Source organism: Labeo rohita, chromosome 12 (genome assembly GCF_022985175.1).
Source record: "Labeo rohita strain BAU-BD-2019 chromosome 12, IGBB_LRoh.1.0, whole genome shotgun sequence".
NCBI classification, from domain to species: Eukaryota; Metazoa; Chordata; class Actinopteri; order Cypriniformes; family Cyprinidae; genus Labeo; species Labeo rohita.
This window is the reverse complement of record NC_066880.1, coordinates 23994099-24012035: the sequence shown is the minus strand read 5'-3', so window position 1 is coordinate 24012035 and position 17937 is coordinate 23994099. Positions and strand designations below refer to the sequence as shown.

General features: G+C 34.3%; 2 protein-coding genes across 4 annotated transcripts; both read left to right on the top strand.

Annotated features, from left to right (window-relative positions):
* The first annotated feature begins 156 nt into the window (after positions 1 to 156).
* Positions 157 to 9865, top strand: LOC127174353 (cytochrome b-c1 complex subunit 2, mitochondrial). Of its 2 annotated transcripts, none has more exons than XM_051124752.1 (14): positions 157 to 268; positions 2603 to 2704; positions 4105 to 4254; positions 4351 to 4415; positions 4643 to 4699; positions 4783 to 4907; positions 7074 to 7171; positions 7652 to 7709; positions 7803 to 7898; positions 8521 to 8720; positions 8821 to 8901; positions 9062 to 9138; positions 9220 to 9373; positions 9643 to 9865. In XM_051124752.1, exons 1-14 carry the CDS (start codon positions 236 to 238, stop codon positions 9724 to 9726), a joined length of 1380 nt encoding a protein of 459 aa, XP_050980709.1. In that variant the 5' UTR covers positions 157 to 235; the 3' UTR covers positions 9727 to 9865. The 2 variants fall into 2 exon arrangements, with proteins under 2 accessions (XP_050980709.1, XP_050980710.1); XM_051124753.1 differs by lacking the exon at positions 2603 to 2704 and adding an exon at positions 2482 to 2568.
* Positions 9866 to 12092: 2227 nt separating this feature from the next.
* Positions 12093 to 17702, top strand: mosmob (modulator of smoothened b). 2 transcript variants are annotated; one of them, XM_051124841.1, is made up of 4 exons: positions 12093 to 12826; positions 12970 to 13201; positions 16870 to 17082; positions 17175 to 17702. In XM_051124841.1, the coding sequence occupies exons 2-4, from the start codon at positions 13090 to 13092 to the stop codon at positions 17357 to 17359; spliced, it is 510 nt and encodes a 169-aa protein (XP_050980798.1). In that variant the 5' UTR covers positions 12093 to 12826; positions 12970 to 13089; the 3' UTR covers positions 17360 to 17702. The 2 variants fall into 2 exon arrangements, with proteins under 2 accessions (XP_050980798.1, XP_050980797.1); XM_051124840.1 differs by having other exon boundaries at positions 12093 to 12872.
* Positions 17703 to 17937: the final 235 nt, after the last annotated feature.

Below are 17937 nucleotides of genomic sequence, written 5' to 3'. Positions count from 1 at the left end.
ACTGTGTTCATATTGCGTTTACACGACAGTTGTGTAAATTAAATTTAAAGCATTTTTTCAATTATTTTAATATGGCACTTATTGGAACGCCACGCAAACTCCAAGTCGCCATGTGGCAGTATGCACTTGTGCTTCGTTTCAGTTTCGACGTCGAGAAGCAGAGAGCGAAGGATTTTGGGTAGGACATCCTTAGGTCAGCCATATTGCGGTGGTCCGTCTGAAGGAGAGAGAGAAGATGAGGGGGATCCAGGGAATAAGCCAGTTATCGGTGAGAACTTGATTAACTGGGTTAAAGATGACTAGTAGAGGTTCTGCTCTGTGGTTTTCTGTTGTTTTGTATGGGTGCTCTAGTCTAGATAGGATATAAGAGATGGCCTTGTTCTCATACAACCAAGCTAGATAAGAGATACAGCTGTCAGTTTATCAGTGATGAAAACATTTTATCCATGTTTTAAATGCAGTTATATAGAGCAGCAGTTTTCTTTATAATGCTATGGCTCCTATCCTAAAATTTAGGAGGGATCTATATATTGTATAAAGGCTGTGAAATATCACTGGCAATAAATATGTCCAAATATTATTTGGAAAGTATTTAGTTTCTATTAAGTACCATTGTTGATTTTCATATTTATTGCAGGACTTTTAGCTGATTTATTTTCTTATTTTAATGTCATTTCTATTTATTTAAAATATGTTTATGCTGTTTTTTTCTCAAAACATTTCCATGGAACCTCTACTGGACCCTAGTTTGAGGACCCCTGACTTGTTTGTTTTGCCCCAGCTTGTGGTTATGCAGTTTGACTTGCAATTGACAATTCATTCCCTGTCCATACTTTAAAGTATATGTAGTTTTTGAGAACTTGCCGTTGTTTGATAGTTAATCATCTTGGTGATTTGACAGCACTTTCAGGTTGGCTGTTCTAGAGAAGCACAATAAAAGCAGTATGGAGTAGAGAGAAATATTTACTGAATATTATATTACTCAATATTTATGCTTATGTTTTACAGTGCATTAAATCTTGTTGTCTGTTTTGGTTTTAAAGATGACCTACGACTACGCTTACTGTAAAAAGTTCATACGTACAGTTGTCTGAATTAATTTTTCATGATATTAGTCTGATTGTGACTAAAATTAGACAAATATTAAATAAAAATCCAAATTTTGTCAAACTCTCTCTTCTCTGTACACTGTGTGCAGAATTATTAGGCATGTTGAAATTCTGGTCATATTTTTTCACCACATCAGTCTACTAATAACTAATAACTACTGTTAATTTTGTATTTAATCATTTATATGTGATATGTAATTGTCCATGAAGGCTGGAAGTGAAAAACTCCTTATATTCAGGTGTGCAGAATTATTAGGCATGTTTTCTTGTACAGATAAAATGAGCCAAAAAAGAGATTTAACCCAGACTGAAAAGTCCAAATTATTAAATGCCCATGAGAAGAATGCAATACTAATGCGACATGTTTAGTCTCCTATCCTAAAAAGTCTGACTTGCAGAGATGGACTAAAATGAACTCCCAAAACTGCCAGATTTTGGAAGATAAACCCTATGTCTATAAAGACTATAAAAAAAAAAAAAAAAAAACTGTCTTCATGTATTTCACAACACGTCAGCTTGTTATTCTTATTAAGTCAGGGGCATTTTTTAGGATTTTTTACCAAGCAAAGTCTCTGAGAACCTGACACATTGTACTTCTGAAGACTCCAGGTAGGTTGCAGTTCTGGAAAATGGTGGCGCTGGAGACTAAACGATTCCTGATGGTGTCACACCTAATTCTTCACCTTAATTCCTAATTCTTTTGCAGTTAACATGCATTTTTTCTTCTCCACCTGTTTTTTCTGACCATGCAAACTCAACAAGCATTTCGCCGTCCAATGGTCAAGCCTTAACTTTGCAGATTCTTGTAATGCATTAGTATTGCATTCTTCTCATGGGCATTTAATAATTTGGACTTTTCAGTCTGGGTTAAATCTCTTTTTTGGCTCATTTTATCTGTAAAAGAAAACATGCCTAATAATTATGCACACCTGAATATAAGGAGTTTTTTAATTCCAGCCTTCACGGACAATTATATATCACATATAAATGATTAGATACAAAATTAACAGTAGTTATTAAGACTAATGTGGTTTGGAATTGGTAAAATGTGTTTGGAAAAAAAATATGACCAGAATATCAACATGCCGAATAATTCTGCACACAGTGTACAATGTGTAGTGAAATACTCTCCTTGCATAGAAAAAATTAACATGGGTAAAAAAAACAAAACAAACATAGATAAGAAAATGGAAAAAAATTATAAATAAAAATGCATTAAAAAATAAAGAAAAGACCATAAACAAAAATGTAAACAGGAAATGCAAGAAAACATACAAAAATAATAGAGGACATTTAAAATGCATGTGGGACGGCTTTTTTTTTTTTTGGACACACTTTTCTTCAGAGGCGTGATGTCTTTTCTGATTTTCAGAGGAGGCTTTATGCAGCCCAGGCTGCTCGTAAGGTGGATGTTGCGGCAGCCGTGGAGCCAGTAAAGTTTCTGCCGCAGGAAGTGCAGGTCAGTAGATGATGATTTGTCTTTCTGTCCACAGAGACGCTTCTATGCGGCCACTCAAAGGGACCAGCCCTTGACTGTGCCCCTGCCAGGCGTCAAGGTCTCGGCAGGTGCCCCTCACATGTACCAGGATGTTCATGTACGTGTGGGTGCTGGGAAGGGTTTTTGCTCTTATATTAGTGAATGTTCATGAAGAAATAGACTACGAGTCAAAAGTTTTTGAACAGTAAGATTTTTAATGTTTTTTAAATAAGTCTCTTCTGCTCACCAACTCTGCATTTGTTTGATCCAAATTACAGCAAAAACAGTAACATTCTGATATATTTTTACTATATAAAATAACTGTTTTCTATTTGAATCTTTTTACAAATGTAATTTATTCCTGTGAATTCAAAGCTGAATTTTTAGCATCATTACACCAGTCACGTGATCCTTCAGAAATCATTCTAATATTCTGATTTGCTGCTCAAAAACATTATTATTATGTTGAAAACAGCTGAGTAGAATTTTTTTCAGGTTCTTTTGATGAATAGAAAGTTCAGAAGAACAGTATCTGAAATAGAAATCTTTTGTAACATTATAAATGTCTTTATAATCACTTTTAATCAATTTAAAGCATCCTTGCTAAATAAAAGTATTAATTTCTATAATTTCTTTCCAAGCTTTTGAATGGTATAGCATGTAATGTTACAAAAGGTTTTTATTTCAGATAAATGTCTCAAGATCTTTCTATTCATCAAAAATCCTGAAAAAATGAACTCAACTGTTTTACATATTGATGATAATAATACAAAATGTTTCTTGAACAACAAAACAGCAAATTAAAATGATTTCTGAAGGATCATGTGACACTAAAGACTGGTGTAATGATGCAGAAAACTTAGCTTTGATCACATGAATATATTCAAATAGAAAGCAGTTATATTAAATAGTAAAATATTTTTGAATGTTACTGCTTTAGCTGTATTTTGGATGAAATAAATGCAGGCTTGATGAGCAGCAGAGACTTCTTTAAAAAGCGTTAAAAATTCTTACTGTTCAAAAACTTTTGACTGGTAGTGTAATTAACTGATTAAAATACAAATATCTGCTGATATCCACAAAACTTGGTGTGATACAATTACATTTTCATGAAATTCTGTGGCGTGCAATCAATTTATCAATATTACAATCTTATGTGCCTATTTCATACCACCAGTTACATTTTCATTTCATTCTAACTCACAAAAGTAACCAAAATATAACAAACATTGAATTGACTTTAACTCTAAAAATTGCCAATCCTGTATCTGTGTCCTGTTGGGACATCCACAACAAAATGAGGTAATCCAGTTGTTAAAAAAAAAAAAACATTTATTCAGAAAAATAATAATAATGATGTTAAAACTTGTAAAATATTTGATGACAGCTCATTGTCAATTTGACATCTTTTGATAATTTAAACAAGTCTGCTAGTCTGTCTATATATATATATATATATATATATATATATATATAAATCCTTTGTGTAATTACACTCATTAATTTTCCCTCTTCCAGGTGACAAAATTGCCTAGCGGGTTAGTGATTGCTTCCTTGGAAAACTATTCTCCTGCTTCTCGCATTGGTGTGCTTGTCAGGGCCGGAAGCCGATATGAAATGATGGACAACCTCGGTGTCACGCACTTGCTTCGTCTGGCTGCCAGTCTGGTATACATCCATCATGACTCTTTGTTTGATTTCTGTACTGTTAATGTGCGGTGAGTGACTCTGTTAGTGTTCACTTCTCTATACTTCTAATTCCAGACAACCAAGGGAGCATCTGGCTTCAGGATCTGCCGTGGTGTTGAGGCTGTAGGGGGAAGCTTAAGGTCAGTTTATCATAGTCACAGAACAGCTTCTTCTAAACATCTGTTATCTATGTGGCATAAGACAGCGCTCAAATGCTTTTGCGTCAGGACCCAAGTTTAAAACCACAACAGTTCTGCCACCCACTTTTGATTTGCAACCAACCAATAAAGAACCACTGGTGCATTATACACAAATTATGTCTGGAATGTTATGTGAGTAAATGTTTATAATATATTTTTATATGCAGTGTGTCAGGCTCCAGGGAAACCATGGCGTACACTGTAGACTGCCTGAGAGATCATATGTGAGTGGAACACTTGATTAGATTGTGTGTGTGGTCTTTTATTCTACTGGAAACAAACATGTTGTTGGTCTGTCTTCTCGCAGTGACACTGTTATGGAGTATTTGATCAATGTGACCACTGCACCGGAGTTTCGGCCATGGGAAGTGTCAGACCTCACTGCCAGGGTGAAACTGGATAAGGAACTTGCCAAGCAGTCTCCGCAGATTGGTATGCAGTGTTTAACCCTATAACAGTCATTTTAGACTGAAAGGTTTTGCGTTTTGAATTTGAGTTTTGACATTTTTACATTTTTGCCTCATTGGTATGATACAAAACTGGACTTTAGTGTCACTTGCTGTAAGCACATACATGCAAAATACAAAACTATTTTTGGGTACATTCTACAAATCAGCCACAAATCTTTAAAAACATGTAAATATACAGACTGCCATTCAAAATGTTTGGGATCAGTACATTTTTGTTTTGTTTTTTAAAATTAGTCTCTTATGCTCATTAAGGCTGCATTCGTTTGTTCAAAAAAAAACAGTAATATTGTGAAATATTTTTAGAATGTAAAATAACAGTGTTAAAATATAATTTATTCCTGCCATCAAAGCTGATTTTTTTTTTTTTTAATCAGTCATTACTCCAGTCTTCAGTCTCAAATGATCCTTCAGAAATCAGTCTAATACGTTGATTTATTATCAGTGTTGAAAACAGTTTTTGCTGCTTTTTGTTGGAAACCTGTGATACTTTTTAGAATTCTTTAAAGATTAAGAAGTTAAAAAGAACAGTGTTTATTCAAAGGTTTAAGTCAAAACATTTTCTATAAAGGGTTATGAAAATAGGGGGGCTATTTCAGCACTGGTTAGTTCTCACCACAGTTATAAAAAAAAAAAATGCTTCAAAGGTGGGAATGGTGCGATGCGGTGCAGAGGGAAGAGAGTCATCTTCGGGTTCAGACAGTTTCAATTTGCTCCTATTGAGTTAACAACACAAATAAATGCACAGCCATTTGCACTCTGCATTGAAAACATATATATGAACGCGCTGTTGCACCTCTGTTAACATTTTAAGGCTTATTTTGCCGCGTTTATAATCCTTTTGATGGGTTGCGTCAAGTAGTTGTGAAAACCTCTATTATACTTACTTTATGAATGAAAGGCGTTTGTGCTGAACTCTTACAAAGCAAACAAAAACAAACACTCTCCTTTGATCCATGAACATTTCTCTCAGTTAATATACGCAATCTTACAGTCTGAAGCGTCTGTCATAGCAAGTCAACACACGCTGTAGTGAATAATTAGGCGAAGCGTCTTCTCATAGGATAAGAAGACGCGGCCTCATGAATAATTATGAGACACCGAGGTGTCATCGATGTACTACAGACCGTTGCCACGTCACAAACTCTGACATCAGCACAATGTAGATTTTAAACCCGGAAGACGAAAATAGCGTAAAAAAACTCAAAATTGACCAGTTTTCTCCAACGATTAAAATCAACGGATGCTAACATTGTCATCTATGATGTGCAACACAAACACCTCTTCTAAAATCTCAGAAAAAGTAGTCTGGGGTTTCACAAACCTTTAAAAAATACTTTTATTCAGAAAGGATGTGTTACAGTAATAGAAAGTGTGAGTAAAGACTTGTATTGTTAGAAAAGATTGCTATTTTAAATAAATGCTTTTTAACTTCTTATTCATCAAAGAATCAAAGAAAAAAGTATCACAGGTTCTAAACGAAATATTAAGCAGCACAACTGTTTCCAACATTGATGATAACTTAATATCAAATCAGCATATTTCTGAAGAATCATGTGACACTGAAGACTGGAGTAATGGCTGATAAAAATTCAGCTTTGCATTAAAAAACAAATGAAAATTTAAAGAGTATTAAAATAGAAAACCATTATTTTAAACTGTAATAATATTTCACAATATTACTGTTATTTTTTTCTGTATTTTTGATCAAACAAAGGCAGCATTAGTGAGCATAAGAGACTTCTTTAAAAAACTTTGAACGGAAGCTAAACTCTAAAATAAATAAATATTTAAATGTGAACTTAAACACTTAACTGTATTTATATAGAAATAAATGGTGCACAATTTAGAGGTGAATATTGTCTAGTACCATGAGAATCCCCTCAAAATACTAAAAATATGAAAGAATATTGAAACAAAATATAATTAAATATAACAATGTCTTTGTTTTTGTCATGGTCTGTTTTGACCAACAGGGATCACATGTGTGGCCCCAGAGGAATAAATTTGATGGAGAACTGTTTGTTAATACATTAATTTAATCATGGATTTATGATGGATCAAGATTAATTAGCAGTCATAATGTCTCTGCTTCCTGTTTCTGTTCTTCATCTTTTTGTTTGTGCCTCAGGTGTCATTGAGAATTTGCATGCTGCAGCTTTTAAGAATGCCCTGTCCAATTCCTTGTACTGTCCAGACTACATGGTTGGCCAAATCACCGCAGAACAGGTAAGGAAACGTTTTTAAGGGAAAACAAACAGATATGGCTTTTAAAGTTTTTTTTTTTTGTATTGTTGTACAAATTCATTTGAATCTTGTCTAGTAGTTTCTGCTGGAAATTTAATGGATAAATTGCCTGGATTTTAATTTTTAAATTGATAAGAAATGTAGTCACTTCATTGGATGTCATCCGTTTATTTGTAGCTTACTTCATGGACATTAACCAAACAAAGATTAATCATAATTGAATAAGTCTAATTTATATAACACGTTGTCACTCATCTTAAAGGATTTCACGTTGTTGAAAAAGAGCTGTAGAATAGTAAAGCACCAAGTTATTACATTGCATGACCACTGTAAACAACTGTAAATAACAGTCCTGCACCTGCACAAATAAATCTACTAATGGTACAACAAATAGTTGTGTATTAGACATTGCAAATAAGTCACCTTTTAAGGTTCTCTGTATTATTTTGTCCTTTTTCACAGATGCACACCTTTGTTCAGAACAACTTCACAAGTGCAAGAATGGCCCTGGTTGGTCTTGGTATGTTATGAAATTGTCCCCTTATCAAAGGAGAGGATTTAACGTGGCCTGAAAAAGGATATTAAGTCATTTGTACCGTATGTTATTGTGTAGGTGTGGATCATGTCGTGCTTAAGCAGGTTGGGGAGCAATTCCTGAACATCCGCAGTGGAACAGGCACCATTGGTTCCAAAGCTGTGTACCGTGGAGGTAGTGTGGTCATTAATACTAGAACAGTATTGATATTAAGAGTATTAAAATACAAAATAAAAAAACCCAGTACATTTACCTGACATCTAGTTGAGGTCAAAAGTTTACATACACCTATTATCATTATTACTATTGTTGTTGGTGTTGTTTTTATTAATACTACTAATAAAAATGAAAAATATTATTATTATTGTCCTCTTCTTAATCCTCAAACCTCCCCTTGTTCCTGATTAAATTAGTTTGTTTATAATGTTATTATTGCTACTATTATTATTATTATTATTAATAGTAACACCCTAATATTAACACCCTCCATCCTCCACTTATTAATACTGTTGTTATCATCATTATTATTATTGTCATCATCATTATTAATGTTTTCTATTAATAATTTCTTTCTTTTGTACTTTTCTACATGTTCCTTTGTTTATAATCTCAACACCACTTACACAAACACACGCCCACACAAATCGTGTTGGTTGTCAAGTATGCTTTGTTGACCTTTTGTATTTGATTCATCACCTGTAAATAGTATATTTGTTGGCAATAAAATAAATAAATAAATAAATAAATAAATAAAGACTTGTTTTTAATCATGCATAATGTGTTCTGTGTTCTCCAGGTGAGCTGAGGCATCAGTCTGGAGGAGGACTGGTTCATGCCGTCGTTGCGAGCGAAGGTGCAAGTGCAACATCAGCTGATGCCACTGCATTCAGCGTACTGCAGCATGTGCTTGGAGCAGGACCTCGTGTCAAGAGAGGCTCCAACACTACCAGCAAACTGAGTCAGGGCATCTCAAATGTCACCGCTCAGCCCTTTGATGTGAGTACCACCTATGTGACCTTCAGCTTAAAAAAGACTTTATACAAAGGACTTTTTGTAAGTGTTGCTTTTTTTTTTTTTTTATCTTGCTTTGTTGCAGGCGTCTGCCTTCAATGCCAACTACACTGATTCTGGACTGTTTGGAGTTTACACCATCTGCCAGGCTAACTCTGCCAAAGATGTATGTGTGATTTACATTATGTTCTGGTTTTAACATAAATGTATTATTTATTCTATGTATTGTTGTTAAATCTAATCCAGAATCAAATAAAGCTTGTGGTGTTACCCGTGAAAGTAAAAGATTAAGCATGTGTTCCTAAAGTGTTAATTTTTGTGTTCAGGTAATCAAAGCAGCAGTCAGTCAAGTGAATGACATTGCACAAGGAAACCTTGCAGCAGCTGACCTCAGCAGAGCTAAGTGAGTTCAGCAGTACGTTTTATATTTTATTCATTACATGTTTTAATGTAATATTAATGAATTGTCTTTTTGTCTGATCAGGAATCAATTGACGGCGGAATACCTGATGTCTGTTGAGAGTTCTGAGGGTTTAATGGAAGCTATTGGTTCACAAGTGCTTGCAGAGGGTACCTACCATTCCCCCGAGGCTGTGACCCAGAAAATCAATGCTGTGTCTTCAGCTGATGTTGTCAACGTAAGCAACTATTGTTTCTTAGAGTTATGGTAACCCAGTGTAAAGGCCCGGAGATGGCAATAATTTAGAGAATCATGGTGTACGTAATTCCTATATTATCATTTGTGTTATTTATAGCTGACTGTACTGTAAGGCTATTTTGAAAACATATTCTGACAAATAGTAATAATAAGTAGGTAATGTTGACTTTTGATATATCTGTTAGCATATCTGAGTTTTAAGGCTTTTGGAGTGCAGTTTTAACAAAATTCGTCTCATTTGTTTTTCAGGTTGCAAAGAAATTCATGTCTGGCAAAAAGACTATGGCCTCCAGTGGACATTTGGTCAACACACCTTTTGTTGATGAAATCTGAACACATCTGTATTCCCACACATTTTATCTTTAGACAGTGTCTAACTCTTTGTTTCATTATAATGAAATCAGGACGCTTGATTATATTTTATTGTTCCTGTCCAAAAAAACATAAATAAAAATAATAAGGTTGTCATCAACAGTTGGTCTTGATATTTGTAATATTATATAAAGTGGAGTAATCTGAGAGAAGAACTCAGCACTTGTCCAGTTGAAATGTATAGATGTAAATTAATAAAGTATCTTACCAACATCAACAAACATTTATGAAACAAGTTCTGATTTGTGAGATGCATATATGCATATATTGAGATGCATGTTTTGTTTGTTAAACTGCTTTAAATTACTTTGTTTTCCACATCAATCTACATTCCATACACCATAATATTAAAAACAAATTTATTAAAAAAGAAAAAATTAAATGGTTTCACTACTTGAGCTCCCTGATCATATGTGGAGATAGGAGAAATCACTGCAACACTCCATCTATCTGGGCTTTATGGCAGTGTGGCAAGACTCAATCCTCCAGTGAAAAGATATGAAAACAGACTTGGAATTTGAAAACAAACAAAAAAACACACCTGAGGGACCCTCAGACTGTGAGAGAAACAAGATTCTCCGGTCTGATTAACCTCAATTCCAAGCATCATGTTTGAAGGAAACAAGGCACTGCTCATCACCTGCACAGTACCCTCCCAACAGTAAAGTGTGCCGGTAGCAGCCACATCCTGGGCTTGAACGCAATCAGACATTTCTGGAGAAACCTGAAAATGTGGGTATGCCCCTATCCAACCTGACAGAGCTTGAGAGGTAAAGAGGTGAGGAGAAGAATGGCAGATAATTGCCAAAAACTGATGTGCAAAGTTTGTTGCATCATCCAAAAAGACCTGAGGCTGTAAAGGTGCTTCAGGTAAGTACTGAGTTAAGTGTATGAATACTTATGCAATATATTTATTTACAAGGTATAGCTCCAAAAAACTGAAGTGGTAAAAACACACTTTTTGCAAGTGCAATTTGTATATAAGAAAAATACTGATTTTAAAATACTGATACATTGATCATAAAAGACTGGAAAAACATGTCTGGAAAAAATGAGTGATTCACAGTCAAAAAGCTGAGGAACACTTTCAGGAAAAGTTGGTTTACTTTTGTGCAATGTTTATTAATTGTAAGATCACAGAGAGAAATGTTTATTCATAATATACAATGAACAGCACACATGGTTTAAATCACTGGTCTCAAACTCAATTCCTAATAGGCCACAGCTCTGTACAGTTTAGCTCCAACCCTAATCAAGCAAACCTGATCCATCTAATCAAGGTCTAGAGGTCAGCTAATCAAGAGCTGCGGCCCTCCAGGAATTGAGTTTGAGACCTCTGGTTCAAATTAAGCAAAGGTCAGGTAAAAGGGTCATTCCATGAAATCTGTCCCTTTCCACTTGGAAAAACAGAAAAATAAAATGCATTTAAATAAATATTTTTTAAATATCCTTGAAATAAAGACTCCTTAAAATGACAAGAAATTGTATTGTGCCAACTCAGGCTATGTCATTTTTTACTTTATGACTATTTTTCTACCCTTAGGTTTTGTTATTTTTGTCAACTCTGTTACCGACACAAGCATTACTAGATACTATAGTTTAATTAGAACTCATATGCCACTGAATGATATAGGCATTAATATAATAATATACAGAGGCAATAATATACAGAGGGTGACCTTTAAAATGTCTGAATTTGACACATACAATCTTTAAAAACAGGGTCAAACCTAATTAATGTCATCCCTGTTACCCACACGTCAAAACCTGTTCCTCTAAAAACTAACAGGTTGACAGTACCAGATTTGATGATATCAAAGAAATGTACTGATTGCTAGCTAATAGTCAAGTTCACAAAGCACATATGTACAGGATTTTACTTGATATTCATTATATTAAATGTAAGGGGAAAAAATGTTTAAATTTGCATTTACATCACATGGTAACAGGACTGACACTGCATGATGCACCCCCTCAGTCAAGCCTCATAAATCATCAAAAATAGAACATTATAGAGGAGTGAGAGAATGTTGGAATCCTGGTGGACAGATGATGTAACCTAGAAATGATGTCACTTGAATGTACATTATTTTAGAAGGATAACAGAGTAACAGGGCTGACATGAAATCAGTGGACACCAATAAAATGATTTATTTTTTATAGAAAAAATGCATACTTACGCCAAAAACATTGCTTAACAATGAGACTATATTTAGATCAATATGCGAATGTGATTTTAATATAACTTGGACTTTTTTGCAAATTAAAAGTTCTGCTGAATAAGAAAAATTTAGTTAAGGACAGACCAAAAACCCTACGCAGTATTGATGGAAGCATTGTTATGTTTTTAAATTGCACATTTATTTGTTGTTATATTAAATCTAAGTTTGATTATTTCTTGGGGATGCAAAAGGCACCGATTTTGTGGAATGACCCAAAAATATACAAACGCCCTTGTCCAACAATATATAGTTAATAAAATACTGCATTCTTTAATAGCCTTGTTGCGTTTACTACCGTGTTTAAAATGTATAAAATAAAAATAAATATTTTAATCTCTTATTATTGATCAATGATATATACATTGCTTCTACCTAGTCGTAAACATATATTTACAGTATAGTTTATTACATTCTGTGTCTGTTCATATTAAGTCTTTTTTGAAAAAAACGTTTTGTTTACTGACGTTTCAAGTGAGAGCGCACAACTGTCAAAGCAGGTTGGTGACGTCATGCGTTGCGTCATGTTCTCCTGCCCCCTCCGTTATTCCTTACAAAGAGAAAACATCTCGCGAGCAGGCTTGTGTTTTGAAAGGTTCGCGGACGCTGTTTTACGGTATATTAGTTTAAATTGAAACGCGGAAGAACCTAAGACAAGGAGGACAACTGTAGTTATCGTTACAGCACGACGTTCGCCAGCAAATCCGATACTGATGCGCGAACAGACTCCTGCGCTGTGGAATCGTTTTCCCTTTTCAATGATATCCATAAATCAAGAGGGAAGATCCAGCACGGATGTAACACATAGGAATACTTGGGATTTTCCACACAGCCTTGCTCAAGTATGGGCTCACCTTTCAGGGTGTTATTAGTGGAGTACGCTGAGGGGTAATGTTTCATAATGGGATGATGTTCAATGCTGAATGTCATACTGCTGGTGTTTGCATCATAATCCCTCAACTGACATTCATATGTTATCTTCCAGAACTGCATGAAGAGCATCTCCATGAGGTTCCCTCTGAAAAGAGGGAGTGAAAGTTGCATCCATCTCATACAATCCCAAACATCAAACAGACCTAAACTCATGTAGTTCACAGACTGAAGTATGAAAATGGATAAACTCACCATTATTTCAGGATGTCTCTTTCTCGCAGCAGATATCTTCGCAATTGCAAGTATTGCAAATCCAGACTGGATCAATACGGGCGGTCAGGAGGGTAAGAAACTTCATGTTCTGTCAAATACCATGGTAACTCTTTAGGTAGAGGACACGTGTATCTGCATGTGCAATGTTTTTATAACTATTGAGTATGAAATACAATTCAAATCCATTCTGTCTGGCTCTAATGTATTTATTTATGCAATAAACAAGCATTTCCGGCTGTGGTTGTTGGACATAATGTACTCAAACAAGATAGGACAATATTATTGTCCTTTCTCTACACAACCATTTATGGGTACAACATATAAATATATAAAAGCATCTGGCATTAGCTGATAAAAGCCAGCGATTAAATGTTTTGCATTAGTGAGATGTGCAGAAGAACGCTTTTAAGGGAAATGTGTTGTTGATTACTCAGTGTGTTTGTTGCTGTATTAATGAAGTCTGTTGGGAATTGCTTTCCACAGAGATGAGATCTACCAGCAGCTAATTAGTTGGAAAATCGTTCTGTTATGTAAACGTGGGAATAATATTAATAGAATGCTGTTGCTGCAAATTATCTTAGAATGGATCCTCACATTTTCCACTCCACCTTAATGCAAAAACTTAAAAAAAAAAAAAAATCCTTTTATGACTTTTAACACATTAGGGGCCCCAGCAGGGTCTGCATTCGTTAGTTTTTTTGAAGAAGAGCTTTTTTGTTTTTTTTTGACAATTTATTATGAGAATCTCCTCCTAATCAAATGTGACACAAAACAGCTGTTTACCAGCCGTTACTTTATTTTTTGTCCCAAGGAGATGTAGCAGAGAACAAAAAGTACAATGCTCTCTGAATGCTGAAAACATTCACAGCACATTGTGAAGAATAATGAACACTTGAGTTACTCCACAATATAACAGATAAAAATCTGTCTATCTATCTATTTATCTATCTATCCTGTATAATTGTCCATTGTCTCTGACAACCTATGTAGCTGTGCTATGTTCATCTCTGTCCTATCACTCAATCTTTCCTCCTTTTCCCATAATGAAATAATTCAAATCAATATTTCATGTCCTTAGAATTAGCCATAAAAGTAGCCATGTAATAAACTTTGCATTGGGCATATACACATTTGTATTGGAAAATGTACACTACCAGTCAAAAGTTTTTGAACAGTAAGATTTTTAATGTTTTTTAAAGAAGTCTCTTCTGCTCACCAAGCCTGCATTTATTTGATCGAAAGTACAGCAAATACAGTACAATTTAGAAATATTTTTGCTATTTAGAACATTTTTTAGCAGAATTACTCCAGTCACATGATCCGTTAGAAATCATTGTAATATCTGATTTATTACTATTGAAAACAGCTGAGTAGAATTTTTTCAGGTTTCTTTAATGAATAGCAAGTTCAGAAGAACAGCATTTATCTGAAATCGATATCTTTATAAATAATAAATGTCTTTGATCAATTTAAAGCATCCTTGCTAAATGAAATTGTTAATTTCTATAATTTATTTTTCAAACATAAAATTATACTGACTCCAAGCTTTTGAATGGTATCGTGTATAAAGTTACAAAAGCTTTGTATTTCAGATAAATGCTGATCTTTGGATCTTTCTATTCATCAAAGAATCCTGAAAAAATGTACTCCACTGTTTAACGAATGATGATAATAAAAATAATAAAAATGTATCTTGAACATCAATTCAGCATATTAGAATGATTTCTGGAGGGTCATGTGACACTGAAGACTGGAATAATAATGCTGAAAAATTAGCTTTGCATCACAAGAATAAATAGAAATTTTAAATATATTCAAATAGAAAACTAAATAGTAAAAATTTACTGCTTTTGCTGTACTTTGGATCAAATAAATGCAGGCTTGGTGAGCAGAAGAGACTTAAAAAACTAGTTATACAGTTATTAAAAGTTATACTCTTATTTTACACAATGTTTACACATAAATATAAAATGAATAATAAAAAAAGATGGCTGATGGTGAATTTTGAGCCAAGTGGGTACACATGAGATAAAATCATAACTGTGCTTTATGGCTTCACTCTAAAGATGTGTATAGGGAAAGAACAGGATATCCTGTGGAGTGACTTTAAATGGAGTTTCCCACGGTAAAGCTGGATTTGGCAGTTTTTCAACTAATTACTCATATTTTTTGAAGAGTTGATGTCCAGCAGACCTCCATTACAGAGAGATACTGATATTAATCTTTTATGTAGTTTAATTAAAGCTTACCCCTAAAACCTACTATATCATATTTGATACACAAATTTCTAAGTCCTCTAAACATGATCAAATTTTAAAAAATTATACTTCTTTAGTAAAAAAAATTGTACTTCTGTAGTAAAAGCCTTTTGTTCATCTCTCAGTCACCATTGTATTTCATTGCATTATATGTTTTGCCCTCACAATAAAAAATACAGGGTTTTGATCATAAAACTAAGGCTTTAGAGATGTCTGCTTAAATTAAATGTGACCCTGGACCACAAAACCAGTCTTAAGTCGCTGGGGTATATTTGTAGCAATAGCCAAAAATACATTGTATGGGTCAAAATTATTTATTTTTCTTTTATGCCAAAAATCATAAGGATAATAAGTAAAGATCATGTTCCATGAAGATATTTTGTAAAATTCCTACTGTAAATATATCAAAACTTAATTTTTGATTAGTAATATGCATTATTAAGAACTTAATTTGGTCAACTTTAAAGCCGATTCTCTCAATATTTTGATTTTTTTTTTTTTTTGTACCCTCAGATTCCACATATTCAAATAGTTGTGTCTCGGCCAAATATTGTCCTATCCTAACAAACCATACATCAGTGAAAAGCTTATTTAGCTTATTCAGCTTTCAGATGATGTATAAATCTCAATTTTGAAAATTTGACCCTTATGACTGGTTTTGTGGTCCAGGGTCACAAATAACAAAGTTACAGGCTAGGCTTAATTCTAATGTCCTGAGTCACTAAACTTGCAAAGACAGAATGATTTTAGATATACTTTAATCCATTGTTGGTGTATTTTTAGAAGTAGACTGTGTAGCACTTTAGTGGATGACTCAGTTTAGTGTGGAATCCTGAATATTATAGGAGGAGACTCCTTATTTTTGAAAACTCTCAGTTCTTCATGTCCTTGTCCATGTTCCAAGAAGGAATTCACATCAATCATGATCCTTTTTTTCTTACTGTTAGTGGTGATGTAGCATCATAGTTAAAGCCATGGATTGAAGTGGTTGTAGAACTGCAATGCAAGTATTGATATCATCATTATGCCTATTTGTAAAGTACTTACTTTTGTGATAGTTCACCCTATATGATTCTGCTGTATATACAAAAAGGATATTTTGAAGAATATTGTTAACCAATCAGTTTTGGTTTCTATTGACTTCCGTTGTATTTTTTATCCATACAATGGACGTCAAAGGGAACTGAAACGGTTTGGTTACCAACATTTTTTAAATATTGTGTTCCACATCAAAAAAAGATGCCAAACTGGTTTGGAATAACAGGAGGTTGAGTAAACAATAGTAGCATTTTATTTTGAGAACAACTATCCTATTAAAAGAACATGATATTCAAAAATGAAAACTTACTCTTTATTTACTCACTCTGTGTCATTCCTGTATGCTGTTTTATCATCTTCTAGTCCAAGATGTGTTATATGGTGCTAAATGAAGACTTGTTTTCGCTATACAGTCACAAATTTTTTGTGTGTTTTGCACCTAGGAGCTCTGACGGTGGGTCTAGTCAAGCAATGCCAGACCATCCATGGTCGAAACAGGGTATGTATCTCCCCAAGCCTTCCTCCAGAATGGATCACTACCCTGTTCTTCATCATCTTAGGCATCATCTCGCTCTCTATCACATGTGGCCTGCTTGTGATCTCACACTGGCGGCGAGAGGCTACAAAATACGCCCGCTGGATCGCCTTCATGGGAAGTATGTTACCTTAAGGAAATTCGATATGCACAAATAATCCAAATCTCTTTAGTGTTTTAAACAAAACTTGTGTTATTTTGTGTTTTTTGCAGTGGTCCTCTTCTGCATGGCCGCTCTAATATTTCCAGTTGGATTTTACATCAATCAAGTTGGAGGACAACCTTACAAATTACCCAATAATACGGTTGTTGGGTCCTCATATGTACTGTTTGTTTTATCAATATTTTTCACAATAGTTGGACTTCTTTTTGCGGGTAAAGTCTGTCTGCCTGGCTGACAAATCTGGCTGTTTTTTTTCCTGAAGATTTTTTATGCTACGTATTTGACTTTTTCAATGCTGGTGTGGTTCAGCTGATGACAAAGGAATGGTTCCACTTTAAAGGGATGACTCACTCACACAAAAGGGCCTTTTTGCAGTGGATGTTTTATTAGAATGATATTGTGGTCATTAAAAGACTTACATAAGCATTAATGTACAATCAGTCAGCCATTCAGGCTAAATAAATCATCCTTGTATCATCCTGAGGTGATTTATTTTTGAATAATGACTGGCAGACTGTACAATATCCTGCTTATGGCAAGGCTACTCACCAAATAAATAAATATATGGACAAATAACATTGATTTGAGTTGAGGTGATTTTATAACATTTTACCTGCATATTACTGTAAACAGTCGACTAAAATATACTCAATCTCAGGTCATCCAATATGTAGATGAGTTTGTTTCGTCGTCTGAACAGATTTGAAGAAATATAGTATTACATCACTTGCTCACCAGTGGATCCTCTGCAGTGAATGGGTGCCGTCAGAAGGAGAGTCCAGACGGCTGATAAAAACATCACAATAATCCACA